Source organism: Prunus persica, chromosome G2 (assembly GCF_000346465.2).
Source record: "Prunus persica cultivar Lovell chromosome G2, Prunus_persica_NCBIv2, whole genome shotgun sequence".
Taxonomy (NCBI): Eukaryota; Viridiplantae; Streptophyta; class Magnoliopsida; order Rosales; family Rosaceae; genus Prunus; species Prunus persica.
The window spans coordinates 9,183,925-9,209,820 of NC_034010.1; the positions used below are offsets into that span (position 1 = coordinate 9,183,925).

The 25,896-nt window shown below is 37.8% G+C and overlaps 1 protein-coding gene and 1 pseudogene across 2 annotated transcripts; both read right to left on the reverse strand.

Moving 5' to 3' along the window:
• Positions 489–4,153, reverse strand: LOC18786035 (annotated as a pseudogene).
• LOC18787614 (very-long-chain enoyl-CoA reductase) lies at positions 22,451–25,384 on the reverse strand. Of its 2 annotated transcripts, none has more exons than XM_007218382.2 (3): positions 25,202–25,384; positions 23,544–23,815; positions 22,451–23,130 (listed from the first exon to the last, which is right to left on the reverse strand). In XM_007218382.2, exons 2-3 carry the CDS (start codon positions 23,811–23,813, stop codon positions 22,660–22,662), a joined length of 741 nt encoding a protein of 246 aa, XP_007218444.2. In that variant the 5' UTR covers positions 23,814–23,815; positions 25,202–25,384; the 3' UTR covers positions 22,451–22,659. The 2 variants fall into 2 exon arrangements, with proteins under 2 accessions (XP_007218444.2, XP_020411753.1); XM_020556164.1 differs by having other exon boundaries at positions 23,544–23,883.

The following is a 25,896-nucleotide window of genomic DNA, read 5'->3' on the forward strand; positions in this document are numbered from 1 at the left end:
TGAGTAGCTATATGAGGGTTAGGCGGAAATTTTGGAACGAAGCCTATTGATGAAAATACCAACACCAAATGGCATCATCACGGTCAAGGGTAACCAGAAACTCTCAAGGGAATGTTATGTCATGTTATGTCGTACAACTGACAAAACCATAAAGAGATTTGCACCATCTCTAAATTTGGGGACACCCTATCCAGAATATATGATCCTTGAATCGACCATGCTCGTGTTCGGTCGCGAACGGCCAAAGACCTCAAAAAAATTCCTATATGCAAAGAACACCCAAACAAGATGGTGCATATTAGAGTCAGATTGGCACCAAAGGTGAGCATGATTCCCTTTCTGAAAGCAAACGTCAAGTTCTTAGCATGGTCATATGTATGCCTGATGTGCTCCCCGAAGGCAAAACTTATTGTAGATAAATAAATAAACTAGATTAGATCAATAAACTAGATTAGAACAATCTAAATATTGTTAAAATATCCACCGAGTACCAAACTACATTAAATGTATATTTGATCATTGTTGTATGAACCACATTCAGAAATAAGCAGAATAATCAAAATACTTGTGGATCACTCAGCAAGAGAAAAGTTTAAAGATCCAGTAGCTACGTAGAAATGCCTTGGGTTACTCAGCACATGCTCACTAGACTGATTATACATAATCTGTTGTCTACTTTTGAATTCAAAACATCTATAAAACAAATGGAATGAGAGCCTTGACATTTTTGGGAAAATGATCAAACTTGGAAAGATACCATCTTCCCGTAGCACAGCTCCTTCCAATCAAGTATAAAGCTGACCCTATGGTGAAGGAGAATGCATAGAGAGTTTGAGAAATAAGAGAAATCCCCACAAATCCTACGATTTCAAAAAGATAGTGGGGGCATATCACGAGTCCAAACAAACCGCCTTTGGGAATCTTATAATCCTTGTCACCCTTTGACCGAATTTTAGAAAGAAGGTAGTGATGATAGAAATTGCCAGAGATCCCTATTAGGAACAGCAGACATCCAAGGTACTTCAAATCAACTGATGGCTCCGGAAACCCTTGCGTTAAGTATTGAGCGTATGTCACAGTTGCGGTAGACAGAAAATAACTAAGAGAGATGGCCAACACACTATCAAGAATCATCCCTCCACTATAGTTGTGAACAAACAGAACCTATATATGAAAAATGGAAGAACATATTTTCGAATGAGAAGCATCAGAAAAATTAATAAAATTCTGAATTTGAACCACACAGTAACTATTGTTTGCATGTAGTTGCTTAAACCTTCCCCCCTTGAAATGTTCTTGTTTTCTAACTTACTTATTTATTTGAATTAAAACACATAAAAGTAAATCTCTATCATGAAAATGGTTATAAAGGAAAAGCCCACCAGCTTAGCAGTTTACATATGCTCAGTAAGAGGTTTTAGAATTTGAACAGTCAAGTGATTAAACTTGTAGAAATGCTCAGTAAGCAAAATCACTAGTTGGTATAACCAGATAGTAAATAGATGGCAACTAGTTCCAATTTGAAGATCACTGAAGAATACATACTCAAGAAATCAGAGAAAAGATGAGGGTGGAGTTGTACCTCAAAAATCCTTTTGAAAAAATGAATGGTTAGGGCTGAACAAAGCAATAAGATTCTGATATTCTCTTGAGGATAAAGCACAAATGATGCGACACCAGCAAGAAATGCCGGAATATAAGCTATTAGCATTAGGGGTGGGCGCGGTCCGGTTCGGTCCGGTTCTCACCTCAAACCGGAACCGAAACCGGTATTATTTAACCGGTCCGGTTCGGTCCGGTTTAGGCAAAAAAAATTTCAAAAACCGGCTGGTTCGGTTCTAACCGGTTCTGACCGGTTCCGGTTTTGAACCGGATTATTAATTTATTATTTTTTTAATTTTAAAAAAAAAAAAAAAAATTTTAACTTTTTTTAATAAAAAAATTATAATAAATAACTTATTTTTTTAGCTTAAAAATGAACAAATAATCCAATTCATACATTTAGAAATTTTTTGAAGTTGAACTTGGAAAATTAGTGATTATAAAAGTTAAAAAATGGCATTAGATTTTAAAATTTTGTAAAAATATAAATATAAAATATATGACCGGTCCGGTTTGGTCCGGTCCGGTGCGGAGAGATGTAAAACCAGAACCGGAACCGGTTGGAACCGGTTCGGTCCGGTTCCGGTCCGGTTTGTTGACTTTTTTGGTCAACCGGTTTTTTTTTCGGTTTTTTTTCACCGGTTCGGTTCGGTGTTCCGGTTTTCCGGTCCCGATGCCCACCCCTAATTAGCATGCCTGTTCTACTAGATAGTTTAATTTTCTCTGCAGCAGAGGTTTTAGAACCGAATTCCAGAACTTCGAATAGTGTAAGTGCTTTCCCCTTAGCTCTGAAAGCCCAAGACTAGCTAATGATGTGAAGCTAATCACTGACATTGCTGTGACGAAAAGAGAAGGAGGTGGTGGGAAAATATATGTCAACATTGTGGTGACAACCATGTAACTAGCCTTTGATTTCTCTCCCTAGATTTCTGTAACGAACACAGACAAATACGCTGTTAGGAAATATAAATGCCAGCAGATAAACACTTTCCTCTCCTTTTGTGAATTAAAATTTGGGCTTATAGAAAATCAATAACTGATGAATAAGCTGACAAAATAGTAAATTCTTTATGAAGGTATGAGATTTATCAATTCTCATCACATCTACAATATTAGAATTAGAAGAAGAAAACAAATTTCTTTATGAAGGTATGCCAGCCGATAAAAACATTGTAAGAAGTACCATGTAAAGTAGGACACTCCTAAGTCTATTGTTGTTATCACTTATGAAGGATGAGTAGCAAAATATTTGTGAGGAAGCAACCTCTACCAAAGAAAAAAAAAAAAAGAAAGAAGACAGAAGGCACATCCTCTGATTAATACAATATTATTAATAAAATTTCTAACACAACTAAACTCGAACAGAGAAGTAGAGTTTCACTGAAGCAACAGCTAAGCATACCAACTTAGTTATACTAACATGCATAATTCAAGATCCATACACCATCAAAGCATGGAAAAAAACAGTATGCGGTAAATTTTATTCCATTTACACCATAATATAATTGAACTTGATACCAATTCTAATTAATGACCAAGACAACGCTACAACTCCACCTCCAAATATTCCCAACAACAAACCCATCCACCATTACATTATATATCCCTGCATCAACCAACTGAATACAACGTCCAATTTCAATACAAATGTGCAAAAGAGTTCGTAACTTGGAAAGCATACCTCCAAAGATCTTCCAAACAGCAGCTCCCAACACAATAAATGAAAAGCCAAAACCTAGAAACCAAAAAGCAAGAAGAAACATATCAAATACTTTTTTTTGCGGTTACAAAAATATATCGGAATTTACAGGAGAGCAGTTATAACTAAATAAGAGCTATGCATCATGTAATCTATTACCATATAACTCCTTGAAAGGGTAGGCCGTAACCATTGAAGTTTCTAAACTTTACACTTCATTCAATGTCTCGATTAGTTTTCTTATCTAAAAATGATTCAGTAGCATTTCCACATTTCCATATTTCCTCTAAATTCTCCAGATACACTACCTAATCATATCATAGTATACCAAGAGTTCTTGAATGAGAATTCTAAAAGTTTTATGTTAAAAGGTAAATGGGAACAAAGAAATAAAAAGGCAAGGGGGAGAGAGAGAGAGAGAGAGAGAGAGAGAGAGAGAGAGAGAGGCTACAGTTCAAAATATTACAGTTTACTCTTTTTTCACATCAGTTTCTACAGGAGCTCCAATATTGAAATCCGATTCAGAACTGAACACTGAATCCAAGACGTACAGAGATCGAGCTTGAAACAATGAATATTTAAATAAATCGAGAAAAATAGTTAACGATATCAATTTTTCTGAATTTAAACGAAAATAATGTGCCGTATAAATCAAGAATTGAAGACAATGAGGCCTCTAACCACATGAATGCAGTAGGGAACATGATTCTAAACAATAAGAAAACTCATAATCAACATTGGGGGTTAGGGCTTTAGAGAATCGCACCTTGGAACTGTCACTGAGCATTCAACTTTGAAGTAATAGGGCTCGAGCAATAATAGTCTTCTAGCGAACAAGGAGCTGAGCTCTTGAATGGTCCAGTGAGAGAGAATCCTAAAATTGTGAGAGAGGAAGAGGGAGAGCGAAAGCGAGAGAAGTGACTTCACAGAGTATATCCAAACACGCTTTCACAGAGTATGAACAGCACGCTTTATTATCTTTTTAGGGTATGCTTTGCCATATACAGTAAATACCAGATATTAACAACATGCAAAAACCACGTGTTGTAAAAGCTCCAATTTGGTGTAGTGAATCTTCCGTAATTTTGTTTAAGTTTTTCCAGTACAAGAATAAACCATAGAAGGAAAATTTATATATGCAAACATAAGATGCTGAAAATTTGAAAAAATAATCTGTTGCAAAAGAAAAGTTTGATACAAGGTGCAAAACAACATTCAATAAAACTAAATGGGTCCTAAAAGCTACATTTTTTGTTAGATCTCTCAAGCTATATTTGACATCATACTTAAAACTGAAGTTGGAATTAGTACGGGGTCCGAGAAACTAATTTAAGAGACTTAAACGATTAGAAACAACCGAACGCAAGGAAACGTGTTGGAGTGTCCTACTAGGTCACCTAGTGAAATAGCTTCCAAATTCAACCTAAGTAACCTCCAACACCATGAAGACTAACCACAGTCGACCACAAAGTCGGTTGCACTTCTAACTATTTCGATCCAACAATTACTTTTTTCAATACTCCTTAATCAATATGACAGTTTCCAAGTGATGTTGATCTGGACTCTGGAAAGTAGCCCTTTAACTAGAAAAATAGTTTCCTTAAATATGCCCGTACAGTTTTTGGGCTAGAACACTCAACTTTGGAAATTCACTAAACATTGAGTTTAAATCGAAATAGTGTAAAACTTTTTAGATTTGAAGAAGATGTTAGATTTCTTTAATATGCATGTTCAAGATCTTTTACGCAATCTGAAATACGCAAAGACATACCTAGAGCCATCTTCTTTGAGTACACGACTTCTGAACTAATTCAATCACGGCAACAACAATCCTAGCAAAACAGGAACGACTTAAGACTTCTGCTCTCTCTCAGAATATGTTTCAGCTCTCTTTGTATGATGAGAATATATAGGGTTAGAGAACGTGTTTGATGAGAGCAGGGCCTTAAGCTTATATCGGGCTAGGTCAAGTCATCTCTACTCATCACCGATAACCGACTTGACTAATCTTCCAAGCCCACCAAATCGGTTCACATAAAAAAGGAAATAAATAGGACCCCTTAATAGGCCTCAAAACCTTTCCTTATTCCATAAGGTTTTGGGCCTCAAGGTATAGCTTAATTTAAAACAAGGAATGTGCCATATAGTCAAATATTCATACCTATGCAGAGTATCCTCAATGCACATGCTCAAGAAACCTCAACTTGGAAATAAATCCACACATATACCCACACAAAATACCCATATACATATATGTATATAAATATAAATATACACACACCCAAAATCAACACATCATCATGATGTATCGGGGGAAAACAAAACAACACAGAGACCGTTTTTACTAGACCATATGGCGGAATCCTCAATACACATGTGACTAGGGACGAGCTGTCAAACAGGGGCGGCTGAAATAAGTCTTACGTGCAGACACCCCTGTTAATGGCTCTACGATACACCCCGCCAAGGGGAGGTATATATAATGGTGCAATCCATAATTCAAAATTCCAAAAATATATTTCCAAATAACATAAATATATATAATAAAATAGCACCCATAATTCCTTTATGAAAACCATTAAAAAAAATCATAATCAATAAAAAAACCAAATCTAAAATAAACCCATTTGATTTCAATAATATCCAAAATACTATATTCATATACTCGGGAAATATAATAACCTCCGAAAATCCCATAAGACAAAGATAAAAAAATCCAATACACCATATTTAAAATTCCAAAACCATAGCCCAACAAAATATATATATATATATATATATATATATACCAATTCCAAAAATCTCAAAGATATTGATAATCAAATCCAACAGCCACATAAACTAATACACCAAAATTCAAAATCCATAACATACCCAAAGTCACCATAGTCCTTTATAAATAATAGTAAGCATTCCTGAAATTCCCATAACCTTATTAAACCAAATTAATGAATTTCCAATCTAATCACAGTTATCCAAGCAATTCCATATTTAAAAACAATGCTCATTTAAAACATTGTGCATTCACAACAAATCTAGTGCTGCTCAACTTATTCAAGAGAGTAAACAAATTTAATTAATAATCGAACCCAACAATGAACTTTAACTCAACACCTGAGTTCTCGGGTCTCAAAGTGTGTTCACGAGTTTTAAAGTTTTCTTGAGTCATCCTAGTACTTTTTGAAGAATGAGATAGCCTCGGAAGACTCGGGATCAACTGAGTGGTCAAAATTTACATATAGATCAACAAGGCCCGAGGGGCCACCACCTCTGATTTCCAATCCGAAAGTTCCTAAAGGTCCAACAAAGTCTACTAAACATGTCCCGAAGGTTTTGTCTCAATCGAACGGTTGGATCCAAGCCAATCGCACTATCAAACGACGATCGATTTGCCTAACCTTATAATCATTGATTCGGAGTATGCGAGGCTCCGATTCTCAATCCGCAAGTTCCTATACGATCCTAGAGGTACATGAAAAAACATATTTGAAATTGGAAACAATCGAACGGTCTGAACCTATCGAACTTGGATATTGCATAATAAGTGCTATATCCGATCGATAGTCAAATGGTAACCAAAGGCTAATCCGAGCATACCTTCGGGCTCGGGACGACGTAAGGAGCATTTTAGAACTCAATAGGCCACCGCAAAGGGGCCCATGTGCCGCCACGTATGGCAGAATCCTTAATACACGTGAGGATGAAATAAGTCTTACGTGTAGACATCCCCGTCAACAGCTCTACGGTACACCCGGCCAAGGGGAGGTATATATAATGGTGCAATCCATAATTCAAATTTCCAAAAATATATTTCCAAAAAACATAAATATATATAATAAAATAGCACCCATAATTCTTTTATTAAAACCATTAAAAAAAATCATAATCAATAAAAAAACCAAAACTAAAATAAACCCATTTGATTTCAATAATATGCAAACTACTATATTCATATACTCAGGAAATACAACAACCTCCGAAAATCCCATAAGGCAAAGATAAAAAATCAAATACACCATATTTAAAATTCCAAAACCTTAGCCCATCAATATATATATATATACCAATTCCGAAAATCTCAAAGATATTGATAATCAAATCCAATAAGCACATAAACTAATACACCAAAATCCAAAATCCATAACATACCCAAAGTCACCATAGTCCTTTAAAAATAATATTAATAATTGTAAGCATTCCTTTCCCTTTTGGAAGTTGGTTTACAGCCCCAAAACCCTAGGTGGAAAGTCAGATTCCTTTTCCTTCTCTCTCCTAGCAACTTTTTCTCTCTCTTCTCTCTCTCTCGCGTGAATAGTGACAGCGTCACTTTTTGGCAAGTTTTGACCATTTTCCGGACACCAAACGGCCAAGGTCTCTTCATGGAAGTTGTTCTACTTCCTCCCCTCTAAGTTTTTCGGGGAGAAAACTGGCGATTTGAGGTTGTTAACAGTTGAATTGGACTTCTACCCAAGGTATAAATTACTCCCCTTGTAGTTCTGGTTCTTTTGGTATATGTATCAACTGGTGATTTGGAGTTTTCCTATGGTCGCAGAATCACTTAAGACACCCAGCATCAGCAACGGTGCATGGCAAAGCGTGTACCGGTTGTCGATGACTGGTTTTGGACCTAGTTTAATTCCCTTGTCGTCCTGAGAAGCCAGGTATGTCTTATATGTATTTCAAATTGTGTGGAAGATCATGGACATTAGAAATCTAACAATTTAGCAACATGTCATGGTTACCCAAGCTAAATAGTTTGTGGTTAGAGAACCCATTCAATTGGAATTACAATAAAATTTGATCATTCTCTTTCATCAATGTTCATAATCTCGTTATTAGGATATGGAATTCATGTCGTATCCCTAGCATGATCGTTTTTGGTTATCTGATTTAATTTGAGCAAAACTAGAAATTCTTCTATCTATTGAGCTCTAATTCCAGTCGAAGATTCCCGGAATCATATCTTAGAATATTCTCTTCCTTCATTAGAAGTCGAGCTCCCTTGTTGTACACTCACATGCCTCTATAAACTTATCGAAGACCCAGACGATATCTTAAGTTGAACCTAGGGTTGACCCCAACAATATAATACAGTCAAAGATTTACTATCTCCTTGCCTTAGGGCCTATCAACATGATTCTCCACCTCTCCATCATACCTCTATTTCCCAAAACTTGCAGTATAACCATGAATATCACATGAACTTCAAACCGCATAAGAACTATCCTAATAATATTGGCACATGCTTTAATATATTTTTGGTGAAGCATTAGTCTAGATTTAGTGACCTTGTTGAAACCTCACCATGACCTATTGGTGAAAGCTTATTTTAGAAGTTCAATAAATATCTAATGGCCTTTAATTGAAACATTGACTAAGCCTTAATGGAACCCTGTAACCCATATACTTAGTCAAAGATTATTCTATACTTGGTGAAACTATTTTGGATTTAGTTAGAGTTATTCTAGGCGGTGAGGCTCTAGTGAAACATTCTAAAACCTCAATGGAAACTAGTGTAAGTCTTGCCTACATACATAGTGAAACAATTCGATGCAATACTCAAATCCAGAAATAGAGGATTAACTCGTAAGTGATTTCGAGCTTCATATTTCAACAAATATGACAATGCTACCAATTTCGAGTTCAAACTCAAGAATTTCGACCTCAACCCCAAAAATTTGGAGCTTCTTGAAAGAGAAGATTGAAATAATGTAGCCAATTTCGAGTTTGCTCATGGATTTTATTTTTGGGAAATAGCGCTTAATGCCACTGCTTTCCTAATTTTATCTGGAAATACCACCTTTCCCCACAAATTTTGTAAATATCACCTATAAATACATATTTTTTGTCCACTTATTGCACGCATAACACTTTTTCTGAAATTGTGTTTTCTCTCTCAACTCTCTCTTGGCTTTGTCTCCCTCTATCACGTAGCTCTCACTCTCTCTTCGCTCTGTCTCTCTGTCGCTCAGCTCTCACTCTCTGTTCATTCTTTCTCTGTCGCGCCCTGCTCTCGATCTCTCTTGCACAGCTCTCTCTCTCTCTCTCTCTCTCTCTCTCTCTCTCTCTCTCTCTCTCTAACACAGTGCTCTTACTCTCCCCTTGCTCTCACTCTCTCTTCCCTCTGTCTCTCTGTCGCTCAGCTCTCACTCTCTGTTCGTTCTTTCTCTGTCGCGCCCTGCTCTCGATCTCTCTTGCACAGCTCTCTCTCTCTCTCTCTCTCTCTCGTGCAGCTTTCTCTCTCTCTCTCTCTCTCTCTCTCTCTCTCTCTAACACTGTGCTCTTACTCTCCCAGTGGTGTCTGTTCATCGAAGCTCAACTTCATCTTTCATCTCCAATAGGTACTATTCATCATCATTTTCTTAGGGTTTAGGGGTTTCTCTGAAGTTGGTTTAGGGTTTATGGTTTCTATGAAATTGGTTTAGGGGTTTCTTCGAAATTGGTTTAGGGTTTAGGGGTTTCTCTGAAACCAGTTTAAACTTTAAAGGTTTCTTTGAAATTGGTTTGGGGTTTAGGGGTTTGTCTGAAATTGTATGATTCTGATGATTCCTTGTTTGATACAGTGAATGGGTTTGTTCTTTGTGGATTGATTCTTGCATTTGATTTGGGATTCGCTTGATTGCTACTGTTGCATTGCTATTGTATTGTCATTGTTGTGCTGTTGTATTGCTAGTTTATTATGGTTTTATTGCCGTTCCATTGTGGTTTTAATGGTTTTGGCGATTTGTGCAATTGGATTCTGTGTTTCTTTGTTATTTTCTTTCATCCAAAGAAGAAAAATTATAGGTGTTCATTTATAGTCTCTACATTAGCCACATGAATCTTTATAGTTTGTTTTGCAGTTGTAGTAGCTTTTTGATGTCTGTAGTTTGTACATATATAACCATTTATTCTGTTATATAGGCAGAGTCCATAATTTTCTTTTGATGTTCTATTTGTATTGTATTTCATTTGTTCTCTTTTTATGACATACATGTATATCAATATGGTGATGAGTAGATTTTAGGAAGCATTGATGCAGTTGGGCTAGTTCTTTTAGCTTTTTCTCTCAAACCGTGTATGAAGTTGATCCTTGGGTCATCAAATCACTTTGACAGTTGGGTGGTATTTGGTTTGTGGATGGAAATGTGATCCAGATTTTGTAAAATGGAATGTAGATAAGAGTGGAGCATGGAGAGAGTTTAAGAGTAGATAAGAAACTAAAATGGGGTAAAAAGTGCAATTGGTATTATTTCACATTTCGGGGGATTGACAGTGCTTGGTTTATTGGATTAAACTGTGGAATGATAGTAATGTTAAGTGATGTATCAAATGGGATTTGTGGCATTTTTTAGCAAGCCTTGTGGAGAGAAAATATAAGAGAAGGAAATGGAAAAATATAAGAGCAAGCCTTGTGGAGAGAAAATATAATAGAAGGAAGTGGGAAAAATATCAGAGCAAGCCTTGTGGAGAGAAAATATAAGTCTTGATCTGCTTATATATTGTGTGTTTATTGCTTTGTTATTGTGTATATTTCAATGGCTTGAAATTATTTGTATAATGTTGGTGTACAGGGAAATATGATTTCTAAAGTAAAGCTGATGACTGATGAGGATCAAAAGTTTCAAGAAAAGGCGTTGTCCCTTTCCCATACAAAGACTGCCATTAATACAATTAAGGAGAAATTGAGTCCGCAATAGTTACAAAGGTTCCAGGACAGTTGTTTTGGTCATCTATTACTGATTGAGGACCTTAAGTGGACTGCACAAATTGTCTACGAGTTGTTGTTGAGGAAGGTCGATCCGAAGACAGTTTCCCAAGTGAACGGGATAAAATTCATTGTTGGTAATAAGATGATACAATTCACGACGTAGCAATTTTGAGCCATCATGGGGCTAAGGTTCGAAAACCTTCCTTTCATTCCAATTGTGACTAATGAAAACTACTCTTTGAAAAAGAAATATGTTTGCAACAATAAAACTGTGACCCTTTCCAAACTAGAAAAAGCCTTCATCGACTGCGCTGATGAGGAGGATGTCGAGAAGCTTGGATTTCTATATTTTGCTATTTTTGTGCTGTTGGGTAGTGAAAACATGTCAACATTGACATGCGTTATTTGAAATTGTCGGAAGACCTTGAAGAGTTTCAGAAGTATCCATGAGGCGTTGTTTCATATGCAAAGACAAATGCCTCACTTTTGAGGGCACTTTGTGCAGATTACCATCGAGTAAAAGTTGCCCCAAAAAACTATAAAAACAAAAAAAATCTGAAAAGAAATCAAAGACAACATCAAGTAGTAGGCTAAGAAAGTACCACATAAAAGGTTTTGGCTTTACACTTCAGCTGAGCAAATATCCATAAATGTATAAGTTCGATTTAATTTGTTTACAGTGACTGATGTTTTATTGTTCAAAATAGATTTGGGCTTCTGTGGTGTTTCCAACGTTGGCTACACTGCATTTTGTTATGCACGAAGAGAATGGCCACATCCCTCGTATACTACAATGGAGGAGCAATACTTCGGCTCGTTTTCACGAGCTAATGAGTCAAGTATTCCAAAATTGTGAGGTTAGTTTTGTTCGTAATGATTATGTTATGCATATGAAAAAATAATAAGTTTAATGATATGTATTTTGTATGTGTAAATTGGAGGTTGATGTGCAACTTCTCCGCCCAACTCTAATTGACAAGTGTTTGGGCCAAAATAAATTTAAAAAAGCACCAGCCCATCTTTGCAAAGAAAGGGCCATAAAACATAAAGGAAAAGAAAAATGGGCTTCAATTACCAGGTCAAGAAAGAGCCCAATCCAAGTCAGAGATCCACATCTTTTTCGAAAAAGACAGAATTGTAAAAAACACCAAATTAAATGGCCGTTACAAACTAAGCAGATCGATAAAAGAAAAATTGAAATGGGCCCAGTCTACAAAAACCTACCATTTCTCTCAAAAAGCCCAGGAATAAATTGGCAAATTTTTCTGGGGAACCTGTTCTCAAGGAAGCCCACGTGACTGCCTGGAAAGACTTTAGAAAATCAACATTTTCAATTGAGTTGATAAGAGGTTAAATAGGGGCATGTTTGAAAAAGACATCTCTAAAAAATCTCTGCCTCCAGAAGATCAAAATCCCTTTTATATGCTCAGAGAAAATTCTGCTCCAAGGAAAGGCACCATTTTCAAGAGATAAGCAGACTGTGTTTTGACATAAGTAGAAAGCAGAGAGTTGTTCAGACGGAAAATCAAACTAACCATCATAGTTTGAGCTCTTACAAAGCAGTTGGAATTAAAGAAGAAGGGTCAGGTTTTCTTTCAGAAAATACAGGGAAATGACTGCCTTAGGAACTGACTATGGAGGGCTTATCTGCCAGAATTGATAAAAACCCTTTTCTTTGCATTTTTAAAAATAAAAGATCCTTTTAAGAAAATCTGCCGCCCATTTTTAAAAGGATTGGAAATCAATCAAACAACCAATCAATCAAACAACCAAAAAATCAGTCAAAAGACAAAAACTCAAAATGATCACTTGATCTCAAAGAACCTTCAAATAAACTGAACCAACCAAAAGCTCGTTAAGCTACAAGAAAGAAGTCAGCTACAAATCGAAACTTCCAATTTCAGACTTAGAATAAGTCATTCAAAACGAGATTTCTCTCGTTACAAATTTGGTTTAGCAAAAGGCAAAACAAGCAGAGTTTGAGTTTTTACAAATATGAAAACCTCAACAAATTTATGGAAAGCCTTGACCAAGCAGAACAGGTACCACAGTGCAGTTCTAGCTCAGTAATTCTCAAGTCCAGCCACTTCTGTCTTTTTCAGACTATAGAGGCCGCAATTCTACCCGTTCAAAAATCTTTCTAGGGTTTGAAATATTAAAATTTTGCCAAACTCGAACGTTGGTATCGATTTGCAACTGAAGCCTAGCAGTTAAAGTTGGGAACAATCCAGTCCAGCACATGCATACCCAGTCCAGCCCGGATCAGAAGCTTCTGTCCAGGCAGAAATGGAAGTCCAGCCCCTTTTTTTGTCTTTCTAGAGTTGATTTTTTAATGTAGAGTTTTGTAAAAGTTAGTTCTGCCTGAAAACAGTTCATTTTCTTACTATTTATTCTGGCCAGAACTACTGTACTGTGAAAAATTATGAAGTCCTCACCAGTCTGAGGTAGGAAAAGAACTTACTTGGGAGATATTCCGCACCCAAATTCACAATCGTTTATTTAGGAATCAGTAACTTGGGGCGCAAGTTATTTATTTTTAAGAAGTCTGCTATAATTTTTATTACTAGCAATGACACGCTTGCACACTAAAGAAAGTTGACTTGTTGACCACTCAACGGTTTTCAAGGCAATGAGGAACTTTACCCTTCCATCACAAGAGCAAACATCAAGTGGGTGAACAATTTGGCATGCCCAGTGGGACTTCTCAGTATACATACTCCTTAAGAAATTCTCTAAAGTATATGAATATTGGAAGTTCTAGCTAGAACCCACGCTGCGCAATGGAAAGAGATCAAGCAGTTCTCAGAAAAGGTTTGGAGTCAGAAGAAAGTGATGCTAGGCAATCAGCCCATGGCAGTACCGGAAGTAAACGTTCCAAGGCTGGCTCCAGGAGGTTGAATCAGATATAAGAAGCTACAGCATAAAGGAGCCAGGATACTCTGAACAACATGACAGCCATGATGCAATGGCAAGTTTACAGGTAGTTCAGGAAGGACTGCGAAGCTGCCATGGCCAGAATTCAAAACCCTAATATTGTGGTCCAGCAATTAGACCTCCCTAGTGGACCTCCACCAGAACTGGCATGGCCATGACGTGGAGAGGTCCAAGCTGGACAGAGGGGAGGGGCCCTTCCCGTCCAAGACCATGAGGTCTCAGTCAGGCCAGAAGGCCCTGCACCAGTTCACAGAATCAGCCAGAGCCTCTACCTATTCCACAACCTGTGGCCCCACGTGATCAACCCTTGGCACTTCTGCCTGAGGCACAAGCTGTGTTGCCTTACAGACCCAGAAGGATGGATCCCAATCCATTCTCTTTGCCAGTAAGAGGCAGAAGAGGCAGATGGAGAATCAACCCCTTTGCCAACAATGACAGGAATAGGCCGGTGGCAAACTGGAGGAATCATCCAGATTTGGAAGAAGAAGAAGAACACAGGGAGGAAGCTCTGCCCAGGCCATACAGGATAGAGCACAGGGTTGACCACATCCAGCCAAAATAGGGGAGAAATCCGCACCCTGTCAATGCTTTGAATGACATGGGGGCACTACAGAAAATGATCAGGAAGATGATGGAGCCTGAAGCCAGAAGAGGAGAAAGGCCCACCTACAGAAAGCCATATCCGGCTTACATAGATCAGATAACTTTATCTCTGGGTTTCAAGGTACAAAACTTCACCTTATTTAACGGAGAGGATCCTCATGCTTCATCAGTTGAGCATATAGGCAGGTTCTCTGTCCAGTGCAAAGCCATAGAGAATAACCTTCTATTAAAACTGAGGCTTTTTGGAAACTCTCTCTCTGGACAAGCCTTCATCTGGTATACCAGTTTGCCAACTAATTCTGTTCAAACCTGGGAACAAATGGAAAGTGTTTTCCATGACTACTATTTCAGGATCGAGTCGGAAGTCACCATCAGTGATCTTGCTGCCCTCAAATAGAGTGAAGATGAACATGCCGTGGTCTTCATAACTGGATCCCTATGAAAGAAAGGCACTTCTTCCAGATGGCTCAAACCGCCCTTAAAATCTCTCTGAGAAAAATATTTGACAGTATGCTGTTTGGAGACCTGGTAGAACTGGCAGACAAAGCATCTAAATATGAGGAACTACTCAAGGAAGAACAACAAAAGATGAACTCTTCCAAAGGCACATACTATAAAACCCCTTCTTCTTCAATCCATCTGGTTGATGTAGAATAAGAAGAAGACACAAAAGGCTCTAAGGAAAGAGAAATTGAAGTGGCAAAAATGGCAAAATTGAAACATCCCATCAGCTGCAAGGCTCTTACAAAGCCACGAAAGGACCAGAAGCCACCACCATTCACATGAGGGTTTGTTCCAAACAAACCAACCCAGAACAAGGTCCATTCCTTCGATCTGACCAAGGTTGATGCTTTGTTTGATGAGATGCTGCTACATAAGAAAATAGAGACACCCCACAGGTTGCCCAAGCTAGAAGAACTCAAGGGCAGACAGTATTACAGGTGACACAACTCTTGGAACCATTCCACCAACAGTTGTGTTGTTTTCAGAGACGTCATACATGATAGAATAACAGCAGGAAGGCTAAAACTGGAGGGGAAACTTCCATGAATTACAACAGATCCCTTTTCCCAGCCTCAAGTCAACGTGGTCAACTTAAACTGGCCATAACAGAAAAGAGACAAACCAGCGACAGAAGCTAGCTCCAACAGAGACAGAAGAGTCACAAGGGAAGCTAATCAAAGGCCAAAGGCAACTATCTCGGCCAAAGTGTAAGTGTGAGTGTAATGACCCGGTCCTAAACTAATAATTAAATTCTAAATTATTAAAGAAAAAGACAATGTTACCCCGGAATATTTTAATAGGTTTACATGTTGACTTGTTGACCGGGGAGACTTTGGTGAAATTGTTACATCCCGGCCCAAAAACATGTTAAAATATTTAAAGTAAGAGAGAATAAATTTAAAAGAGGAAATAAATTGAAATAAACATTAAAATAAAATGATTTGGATTAATTAAGCTTTTTGAGAAATTAAAATATTATTTACTATTAGAAGGGGCAAAAAAGTCATTTTAAGTTTGGAAAGGAATTTGGAAATTCTGATTGTACCTTGTGTAGAGCACATCGAAACGAGTCCGTAGACACATAGTGGACTCGAATTGGAGTTGTAACAGAGATATGACTATCAAAATAAGTTCAGTGGCATAACCGTAAATATTTCAAAGTTCAATTTTTTTTAAAACCCAGATTTCTTCTCTAGGCAGTTTTGGACAAGCCAACTTCAAAGAGTAATTTTTCCCAACTCCGGCCACCAATTCAAGTAAGGCCGGTCCCGTTAGAACTACCATACTTCCCTCTTCCAGTTCCAGCCCATCGCAGCCTCGATCCACCGTCGTGGTAGCCGGAAACAGCCACGAAACGGGGTGGTTTTGACAATTTTTGACGGAATTTCGTAGAGCTCTTTTGGACACCTCCGACCACCATCCTTTCAATGTGTTCTAGCTGATAGTTGGGTAGGATTTGATCAATTTCTAGCGTAGGCAACTCGATTTGTAACCCAAAATTTGGCCGGATTTTGGATGAGATTCCGGCCACTTTCGGTAATTTTTCGAGGTAGGTCGAAGAACAAAAGTGGTTTCAAATAGGGTGTTATACCTAGGATAGGAGTTTGGGCTGGCGGTTTGGAGTATTTTCGGCTATCAAAAATTGATCAAGCCACCCACGCGCTGCCAGCGTGTGGGCTGCATAGTGAGGTCACTCTCAGTCCTAGAATGATCCTCTTGTTGTCATGAGCGCGTAGGAATTTGTGTTGTCATGAGCCCCGATCGGATCTCGTATATTGTGCAATTTCCAGGTTTGATACATTTGAACCGTTGGATTGTAGTTATTCTCGTATATGTCAATCTAGACAATCCCGAATCGTGTAGGATTCAACGGATCAGGAATCGGAGTCCCGGATACTCCGAAAAGGCCAACCTTAGTGCTAGGTTTGCAGTAACCGTCCGATCGTGAATCGTGAGTAGTCCGACCGTCCTATCGAGACCAAACTCTCGAGACATGTGTCCTAGGCATGTTAAGACCTTTAGGAACTCTCACATCAGAATCTTGAGGTCGTGGACCCCACGGGATCCCGGGTTGATTTTTGGGACTTATCGCTTTTTTAGTCCCGAGACACTTCTAGACCGTTCTAATAATTGGAAATGCTTACATAGGCTTGAGAATGACTTCAAATACAATGCACACACATCTAGGAGCGTAGGGCCAGGACTTTGGATTAAATAATGAGGATGAGCTCCATGTGATATGTTTGAGCCTTTAGAAAGCTCATGTGCGTGCGAATGTTCACTTGGTTTAGTTGTAGTTCTATTTTCATGATTTTATGTGATTTCGAGATGAGTATTTAATTATCTGTTTATTTATCACCTGTTTATCTATGTTCATATGGTTAATTGTGTGGTAAGAGTATAAATATAATATTGGAATGGTATGCTAAGCAGAGATCGAGATACTTAACAAACTAGCCAAGTATTTGGTGTATATATATATTCAGTAGTTGAAAATGATGAATCTTAGCTTTTGGCTTTTATCAAATTGTGGTATATATATATATATATATATATATATATTCTTTTTTTAAGTTTAGTTGAGAACCAATTTATTGAAAGTTTATATAAATGACGAGTTATGGTTTTCAAACCCACCGCGAGGGTACCCCCCCAAGTTTCCTTGAGACAGTTTGTTATTTTGATGATGCCCCACGAGTTTCGGGAAGCCTGAACCGTGTGGTGTGAGGATTGCAGCTCAGATTGAAGAGTTATCTATGAGACCTGCAAGGAATGCTGCTCGGATGGACTTGGTGTCTTCGGGACCTGCGAGGATTGCGGCTCAGATTGAAGTGTTATCTCTGAGACCTGCGAGGAATGCCGTTCGGTTAACTTTGTGTTTTCGAGGCCTGCGAGGATGGAATTGACGGATTATTATTGGAGTTGACGGATATATGGAATTGACTGCATATATGGAATTGACGGTATTAAGGAATTGACGGATCAGAAATGGGGGTATGCCTAGGTGGAGAGAATTTAAGTTCTGAGATGCTTTTAAACTAAATTGAGGATTTTATACAGTTACCATTATTTTCTTAAGCGTCTCATTTGTTTTACAAGCGATAGATGGAAATATATATAGATTCTAATCAAGTTATTGATATATATATTTATGAATTTTATATAGTATTAAATATCTTGAGTTTTTTTAGCATATTTTGCCCTACGAGTCTTAGAGTTATGCGAACCGTGGGAGCGAGGATTGCGGACCAGGTTGACCAGATGTCTCCTGAGTCCAGCGAGGATTACAAGTCAGGACGTGTCACCATTGTGTCACGAGGAATTGATGGTTATGGCTTCCCAAGCATGATTACTTGATATAAATGCTTTTATTTCTTCGTTTAATTATATATTGCCATGTGAGAAATGCCAGGAAGCTTGAAATAGAAAGTTGAGATGAAATTTGAGAACTAGAGTGGTTTTGCAATTAAAGAACTACGTGTGTGGCTTGATCCCTCAGTAAAGGTACGTAGGCAGCCTATAGTTACAAGGTGCAACCACGAGTTAGAATGTTTGAGATTACCAACGCAGTATTGTTGTTCTGAAAGTTGAGATGAATTTTATTAGCAGATTGATTTGTTTGATTTATTGCGATATGAGACTAGAATATTATGATGCTTAATTTGTTTGGATATAATTGAATGCATGCTGAACAATTGAGTTATATAAATGTTTGATGGCAGGTGGGAGATTTTGGGAAATGATTAAATTACAAGGGAAACTCTGCCGAATTTTCGGCAGAAGATAATCTTATTTTTAAAAGTGGATTTTTAGTTAGAAGGGCAGTTTGGTCTTTGTGCCTGGCATTAGCCAGGTGTCGGACACTCACAGGGTTCGGCTTGGATTCTAAAGTGGAATTTGGGTCAAGTCCTATCAGTGAGAGTAAGTTAGAAGTAACTCTGGACAGGTAGAAACAGCCCACATCCAGCATTTTTGACAGAATTGGAACATCATATCAACATAGCCCAGTTTTCGGCCTCATCTAAGGACAGAGCCAGACAGAAGAACTATATAAGGCTTGCTCCATGCATCAGAAGAATGACAGAGCAGCCGAAGAAGGAAATACCAATTAAGATGCTTGGAAAAAGGTGGTAGACCAACTCTGGAGTTAACCAGAACTCAGAAGAGAAGAGTTCAAAGGCAATACTGCACTTTTCTCAAGAACAGGGATGACACACAGGTACTTCCAGGGACTAGTTCTGCCAGAAGAGGGAAGAATCCAGAAGTAGCTCATCAGGCAGAACAAACAACCTATCAGCCACAAAAGCTAATAAAGACAGAATCTCCAGGCAGACCTTCCATCCATCCTGCCTCATCCTCAGTCAATCAGCTTGAACCTTCACAAATACAAGGTGAATCTGAACCTATTCCAGTAGAAGGACAAGAGGACTGGACTGAAGAATACGAAGAGGAGCAGTTGGACTATGAACCATCTGCAGATGACCAGACTGGGATCCTCGAAACAGAACAAAAGGACTAGACAGAAGAATATGGGGAAGAACAGATGGAATATGATGGAGAACTAGATGAAGAAACTGAGGCTTTTGGTGCAGAATTAGAAAGCCTGTTGCAGGGTGATCTAGGCATCAACATGGTGTTCATCTTTCCGGAAAGATTCAGGGCAGCAGAAAGACAAGAAAACACTCTGGAAGGAGACATTTTCTCCCAGGAAAGTTTTGAATGCAGGTTGGCAGAGGTGGAAGAGGCGCCAGAACAGCAAACACCTACTGCCAAGACAGGCAAAACTGCCATGAAACTGGCTGCAGAACAACTTTGCTTCTCCAACCCAACCAAGGAAATGACTAATCACCTCAGACCTCTGTTCATAACAACAAACTTTGGGGGTATTCCTATTCCCAAAGTGATGGTAGATGGAGGTGCAACCATTAATCTTATACCCCACAGATTGCTGAGCAAGATGGGCAGAACAGAGAAGGATCTAATTCCAACACGCTTAATCGTCACCAACTTTGCTGGGGGCATCACTAAGACTCATGGAATTCTAGATGTGGACGTCATAGTTAGAACTAATGGGCTGAAGATTGCATTTTTTGTGGTAGACACCACTTCTACCACTTACAATGCCTTGCTTGGCAGGGACTGGATACACCAAAGTCTATATGTTTCTTCCACTCTGCATCAGCAACTAGCCCTTTGGAATGAAGAAGGTTTCATGGGGATAGTAGAGGCCGATCCATGACCATTTCTGCCCTCTGCCATGTGTTTTGAGGCAAGGTATTATGATGATGACCTTGGTCCTTTCACATTCCTTAGAGTCAACTAGAACGGCCACCCTGTTGGTGTCACAGCCCAGAGACTCATTGAAGATGGTCTAGCCAGTTCTCTAGAGGACTGGAATACACCTTTTATTCTAAACCTCCAGGACTCTGATATTTAGTCTCAATCAACAAGAAAAGGATCGAGCTGCAACAATTCGATCCATTACCAAAAGATTGTTGATATATTGGGAAGAAAGGAAGCTCTTTATGCAGAATCTAGTCATCAATATGGCAGAATTCACCCATGAGAGCACAGAGGAATAAGGAGAAGAGAGTTTACAGGATGAAGTTTTAGATTTCGCACCAGCAGCACTAGATGATTCTTTGGCAGAAGTGGAAGATCCATTACAGGAGATAAATTTAGGGACAGAAGAGGATCCAAGACCCATTTTAATTAGTGCGCTGTTGAAAGAACCACTCAAAAGTGAAATCATTGCACTTTTGCATGATTTTAGAGACTGTTTTGCTTGGCATTATCATGAGATGCCTGGATTAGACAGAAAACTGGTGGAACACAAGCTGCCAATTGAAGAGATAGAGGAGTTGGAAAAACGAAATGGTGGGTTGAATGAACATGATGAAGGACATGAAGAAGTGGGCTGTCCTCATATCAATGAAGGAGACGACAATGACATGTCACCCTTACATGAATATATTACTCCAACTATAGAACCGGCCGAAATGGAAGCACAAGTCCCTGGTCATGAAGCTGAAGCCTTCACAGCCATGCAAGTCCAAGAGGCAGAAATGGGCACTTCAATTCTTGACAAACAAGTGCGGCAAGAAGCTGAGAAGCTTCCTACTCCGGAAGATGTGGACGGGTGCGGGGTAATCTGCAAAAAACTGTTATCTTTGTTAGAGGATTGGAAAAATAGCAACATTAAGGCATTGGGAGGTCAAATGAATCCTCCCATCATAACCAATGTTATTGCAGCTAGTGATGAAGCGATTAAGGAATGTAGTGCCACTGTTGAAAAACAAGATGTGGAAGGTAAAGGGTGCAGAAAGAAGCGGCCGGCTAGTACATTGTTGAGTCCATTTTCCGATCCCTCGAGGAAAAAGAGGACGATTACTGTTTCGGATGCTGACGCAACCTAGCCATGTTTTGATCCAACAAAACCCGTGCCCAATGACAATGTCAAGGCAGTAATAGAGTTTTTCACCGCTTGGGAAAACCGATTCAAGGTTAGGATTTTTAACCTTGGAAATCCAATATTCATGTTGTTGTAGTATGCAATGATCCACCAATAAGAATACATAGCTACCTTTAATATACATGTCTGTGTTTGTACTATCTTTGCCATATTATACAATGTTCTAATTATTGAATGATTACAAAATCGACCCTTGGAAGTTTGCCTATTGTAGTGCGGAGGTGCAGTTCAAAGCATGTTCAGTTGGCCCAGACTTTTTTTACAAACTCAGAATGGATTAGCTCCAGGGTAAGAATTTGAACCCTACTTCATTAGGATAATTCAATTCTTTTCTCACATTCACTATGTGTACATTTGTATTAAATTGTGATGGTATTATTTACTTGAACTTTCAGCACCTTGACATGGCAATGTTTCTAATATGGAAAAGACAACTTTCTCATCATTTGGTGTTTGGAACTGACTGGATAACTCCAGATTATTGTTTGCAGGTAAAAATGTGAACATGTTAAATTCACTGCTTCTGTTGCATTGGTTCGTCATTATGTAATGTGCCTTAAAAATTGTTTGCAGTAATTTTTAGAGCCGATAAGACCACCTGCAAAGAAACGAGTATCGAAGAAAGCAGCTGCCCCAAAAACCATTGACCTTCCACCTATCCACCTAAAAAAGATACGTCACTTTGTGCACGATACATGGCAACATGGGTATGTGCAACCACAGAGCAGAGACTTACTGAGCAAGGTGAGAGGATGATTCCAGCACAAGTCTTTAACTTACGAGTGATCTTCTTAGAGTCATTAGATTAGATCCAACAATATCCTTGTAATCAAGAAATTAGTCTTGTAATTTTGTGACTAATTATTTGACATTTGTAAACTAAATTCTGAAAATTCTTTACTAGCCCCTAGTCACAGATCAATCTAAATATTGTTAAAATATCCACTGAGTACCAGACTACATTAAATGTATATTTGATCATTGTCGTACGAACCACATTCAGAAATAAGCAGAATAATCAAAATACTTGTGGATCACTCAGCGAGAGAAAAGTTTAAAGCGCCAGTAGCTAATTAGAAATGCCTTGGGTTACTCAGCACATGCTCACTAGACTGATTATACATAATCTGCAGTATACTTTTGAATTAAAAACATCTATAAAACAAATGGAATGAGAGCCTTGACATTTTTGGGAAAATGATCAAACTTGGAAAGATACCATCTTCTCGTAGCACAGCTCCTTCCAATCAAGTATAAAGCTGACCCTATGGTGAAGGAGAATGCATACAGAGTTTGAGAAATAAGAGAAATCCCCACAAATCCTACGATTTCAAAAAGATAGTGGGGGCATATCACTAGTCCAAACAAACCGCCTTTGGGAATCTTATAATCCTTGTCACCCTTTGACCGAATTTTAGAAAGAAGGTAGTGATGATAGAAATTGCCAGAGATCCCTATTAGAAACAGCAGACATCCAAGGTACTTCAAATCAACTGATGGCTCCGGAAACCCTTGCGCTAAGTATTGAGCGTAAGTCACAGTTGCGGTAGACAGAAAATAACTGAGAGAGATGGCCAACACAACATCAAAATTCATCCCTCCACTATAGTTGTGAACAAACAGAACCTATGAAACATGGAAAAACATATTTTCGAATGAGAAGCATCAGAAAAATTAACAAAATTCTGAGTTTGAATCATAGAGTAACTGTTGTTTGCATGTAGTTGCTTAAACCTCCCCCGTTGAAATGTTCTTGTTTTCTATCTTACTTATTTATTTGAATTAAAACACATAAAAGTAAATCTCTAACATGAAAATGGATATAAAGGAAAAGCCCACCAGCTTAGCAGTTTACATATGCTCAGTAAGAGGTTTTAGAATTTGAATAGTCAAGTGATTAAACTTGTGGAAAGGCTCAGTAAGCAAAATCACTAGTTGGTATAACCAGATAGTAAATAGATGGCAACTAGTTCCAATCTGAAGATCACTGAAGAATACATACTCAAGAAATCAGAGAAAAGATGAGGGTAGAGTCGTACCTCAAAGATCCTTTTGAAAAAATGAATGGTTAGGGCTGAACAAAGCAATAAGATTCTGATATTCTCTTGAGGATAAAGCACAAATGATGCGACACCAGCGAGAAATGCCGGATTATAAGCTATTAGCATGCCTGTTCTACTAGATAGTTTAATTTTCTTTGCAGCAGAGGTTTTAGAACCGGAATTCCAGAACTTCGAATAGTGTAAGTGCTTTCCCCTTAGCTCTGAAAGCCCAAGACTAGAGGATGATGTGAAGCTAATCACTGTCATTGCTGTGATGAAAAGAGAAGGAGGTGGTGGGAAAATATATGTCAACATTGTGATTTCTCTCCCTAGATTTCTGTAACGAGCACAGACAAATACGTTGTTAGGAAATATAAATGCCAGCAGATAAGCACTTTCCTCTCCTTTTGTGAATTAAATTTTGGGCTTATAGACAATCAATATCTGATGAATAAGCTGATAAAATAGTAAATTCTTTATGAAGGTATGAGATTTATCAATTCTCATCACATCTACAATATTAGAATTAGAAGAAGAAAACAAATTTCAAGGTATATAAAAACATTGTAAGAAGTACTATGTAAAGTAGGACACTCCTATGTCTATTGTTGTTATCACTTATGAAGGATGAGTAGCAAAATATTTGTGAGGAAGCAACCTCTACCAAAGAAAAAGAAAAAAAAAAGAAAGAAGACAGAAGGCACATCCTCTGATTTTATTTTATTTTTTGGTCTGAAAAGGCACATCCTCTGATTAATACTATATTATTAATATAATTTCTAACACAACTAAACTCGACCTCCATTTACATCATAATATAATTGAACTTGATAACAATTCTAATTAATGACCAAGACAACGCTATCACTAAAACCTGTCCAAAACTACAGCTCGACCTCCAAACATTCCCAACAACAAACCCACCCACCATTACATTATATATCCCTGCATCAACCAACTGAATACAACGTCCAATTTCAATACAAATGTGTAAAAGAGTTCGTAACTTGGAAAGCATACCTCCAAAGATCTTTCAAACAGCAGCTCCCAACACAATAAATGAAAAACCAAAACCGAGAAACCAAAAAGCAAGAAGAAAAATATCGAATACTTTTTTTTGCAGTTACAAAAATATATTTGAATTTACAGGAGAGCAGTTATAACTAAATAAGAGCTATGCATCATGTAATCTATCACCATATAACTCCTTGAAAGGGTAGGCCGTAACCATTGAAGTTTCTAAACTTTACACTTCAGTTCAAAATAAAAGTTTTATGTTAAAAGGTAAATGGGAACAAAGAAATAAAAAGGCAAGGGGGAGAGAGAGAGAGAGAGGCTACAGTTCAAAATATTACAGTTTACTCTTTTTTCACATCAGTTTCTACAGGAGCTCCAATATTGAAATCCGATTCAGAACTGAACACTGAATCCAAGACGTACAGAGATCGAGCTTGAAACAATGAATATTTAAATAAATCGAGAAAAATAGTTAACGATATCAATTTTTCTGAATTTAAACGAAAATAATGTGTCGTATAAATCAAGAATTGAAGACAATGGGGCCTCTAACCACATGAATGCAGTAGGGAACATGATTCTAAACTATAAGAAAACTCATAATCAACATTGGGTGTCAGGGCTTTAGAGAATCGCACCTTGGGACTGTCACTGAGCATTCAACTTTGAAGTAATAGGGCTCGAGGAATAGTCTTCTAGCGAACAAGGAGCTGAGCTCTTGAATAGTCCAGTGAGAGAGAATCCTAAAATTGTGAGAGAGGAAGAGGGAGGGCGAAAGCGAGAGAGAAGTGATCAGAATGTTCTGGTCTGAAGGAAAAATAAAATGATTTTACTTATGATTTTAATAGATTGCAATTACATGATTTTACTTATATTTCTATACAAGTTTGAACTCTATCATCCATCATCATTCACCTAATACCATAGTCTGAAATATCGATAATATCGACGAAATATCGAGGATATTTAGGTTTTTTCGAATCACGGATATTTCGGAACATATCTATGTACATATCGTATAAATATCGACAATATCGACGATAAAATCGAAAAATATCGATGTCGATAATTTCGCTCACATTTCAGCAATATTTTGTCAAAATATCGGTGTAATATCGCTAAAATATCGAACATATCGATGTGTAGGAAAAAAAAAAGGTATAAATAAAAAATAAAAAAATAAAAAATAAAAAAATAAAAAAATAAAAAAATAAAAAAAAGGGAAAAAATGGGAGAAAAAAGTACAAAGGGGATAGAATCCCTCCATTTTACTCCTCCAATACCTTAACCACCATATCACTTATGTTTTTGTGATAATGTGCCAAAATATTTA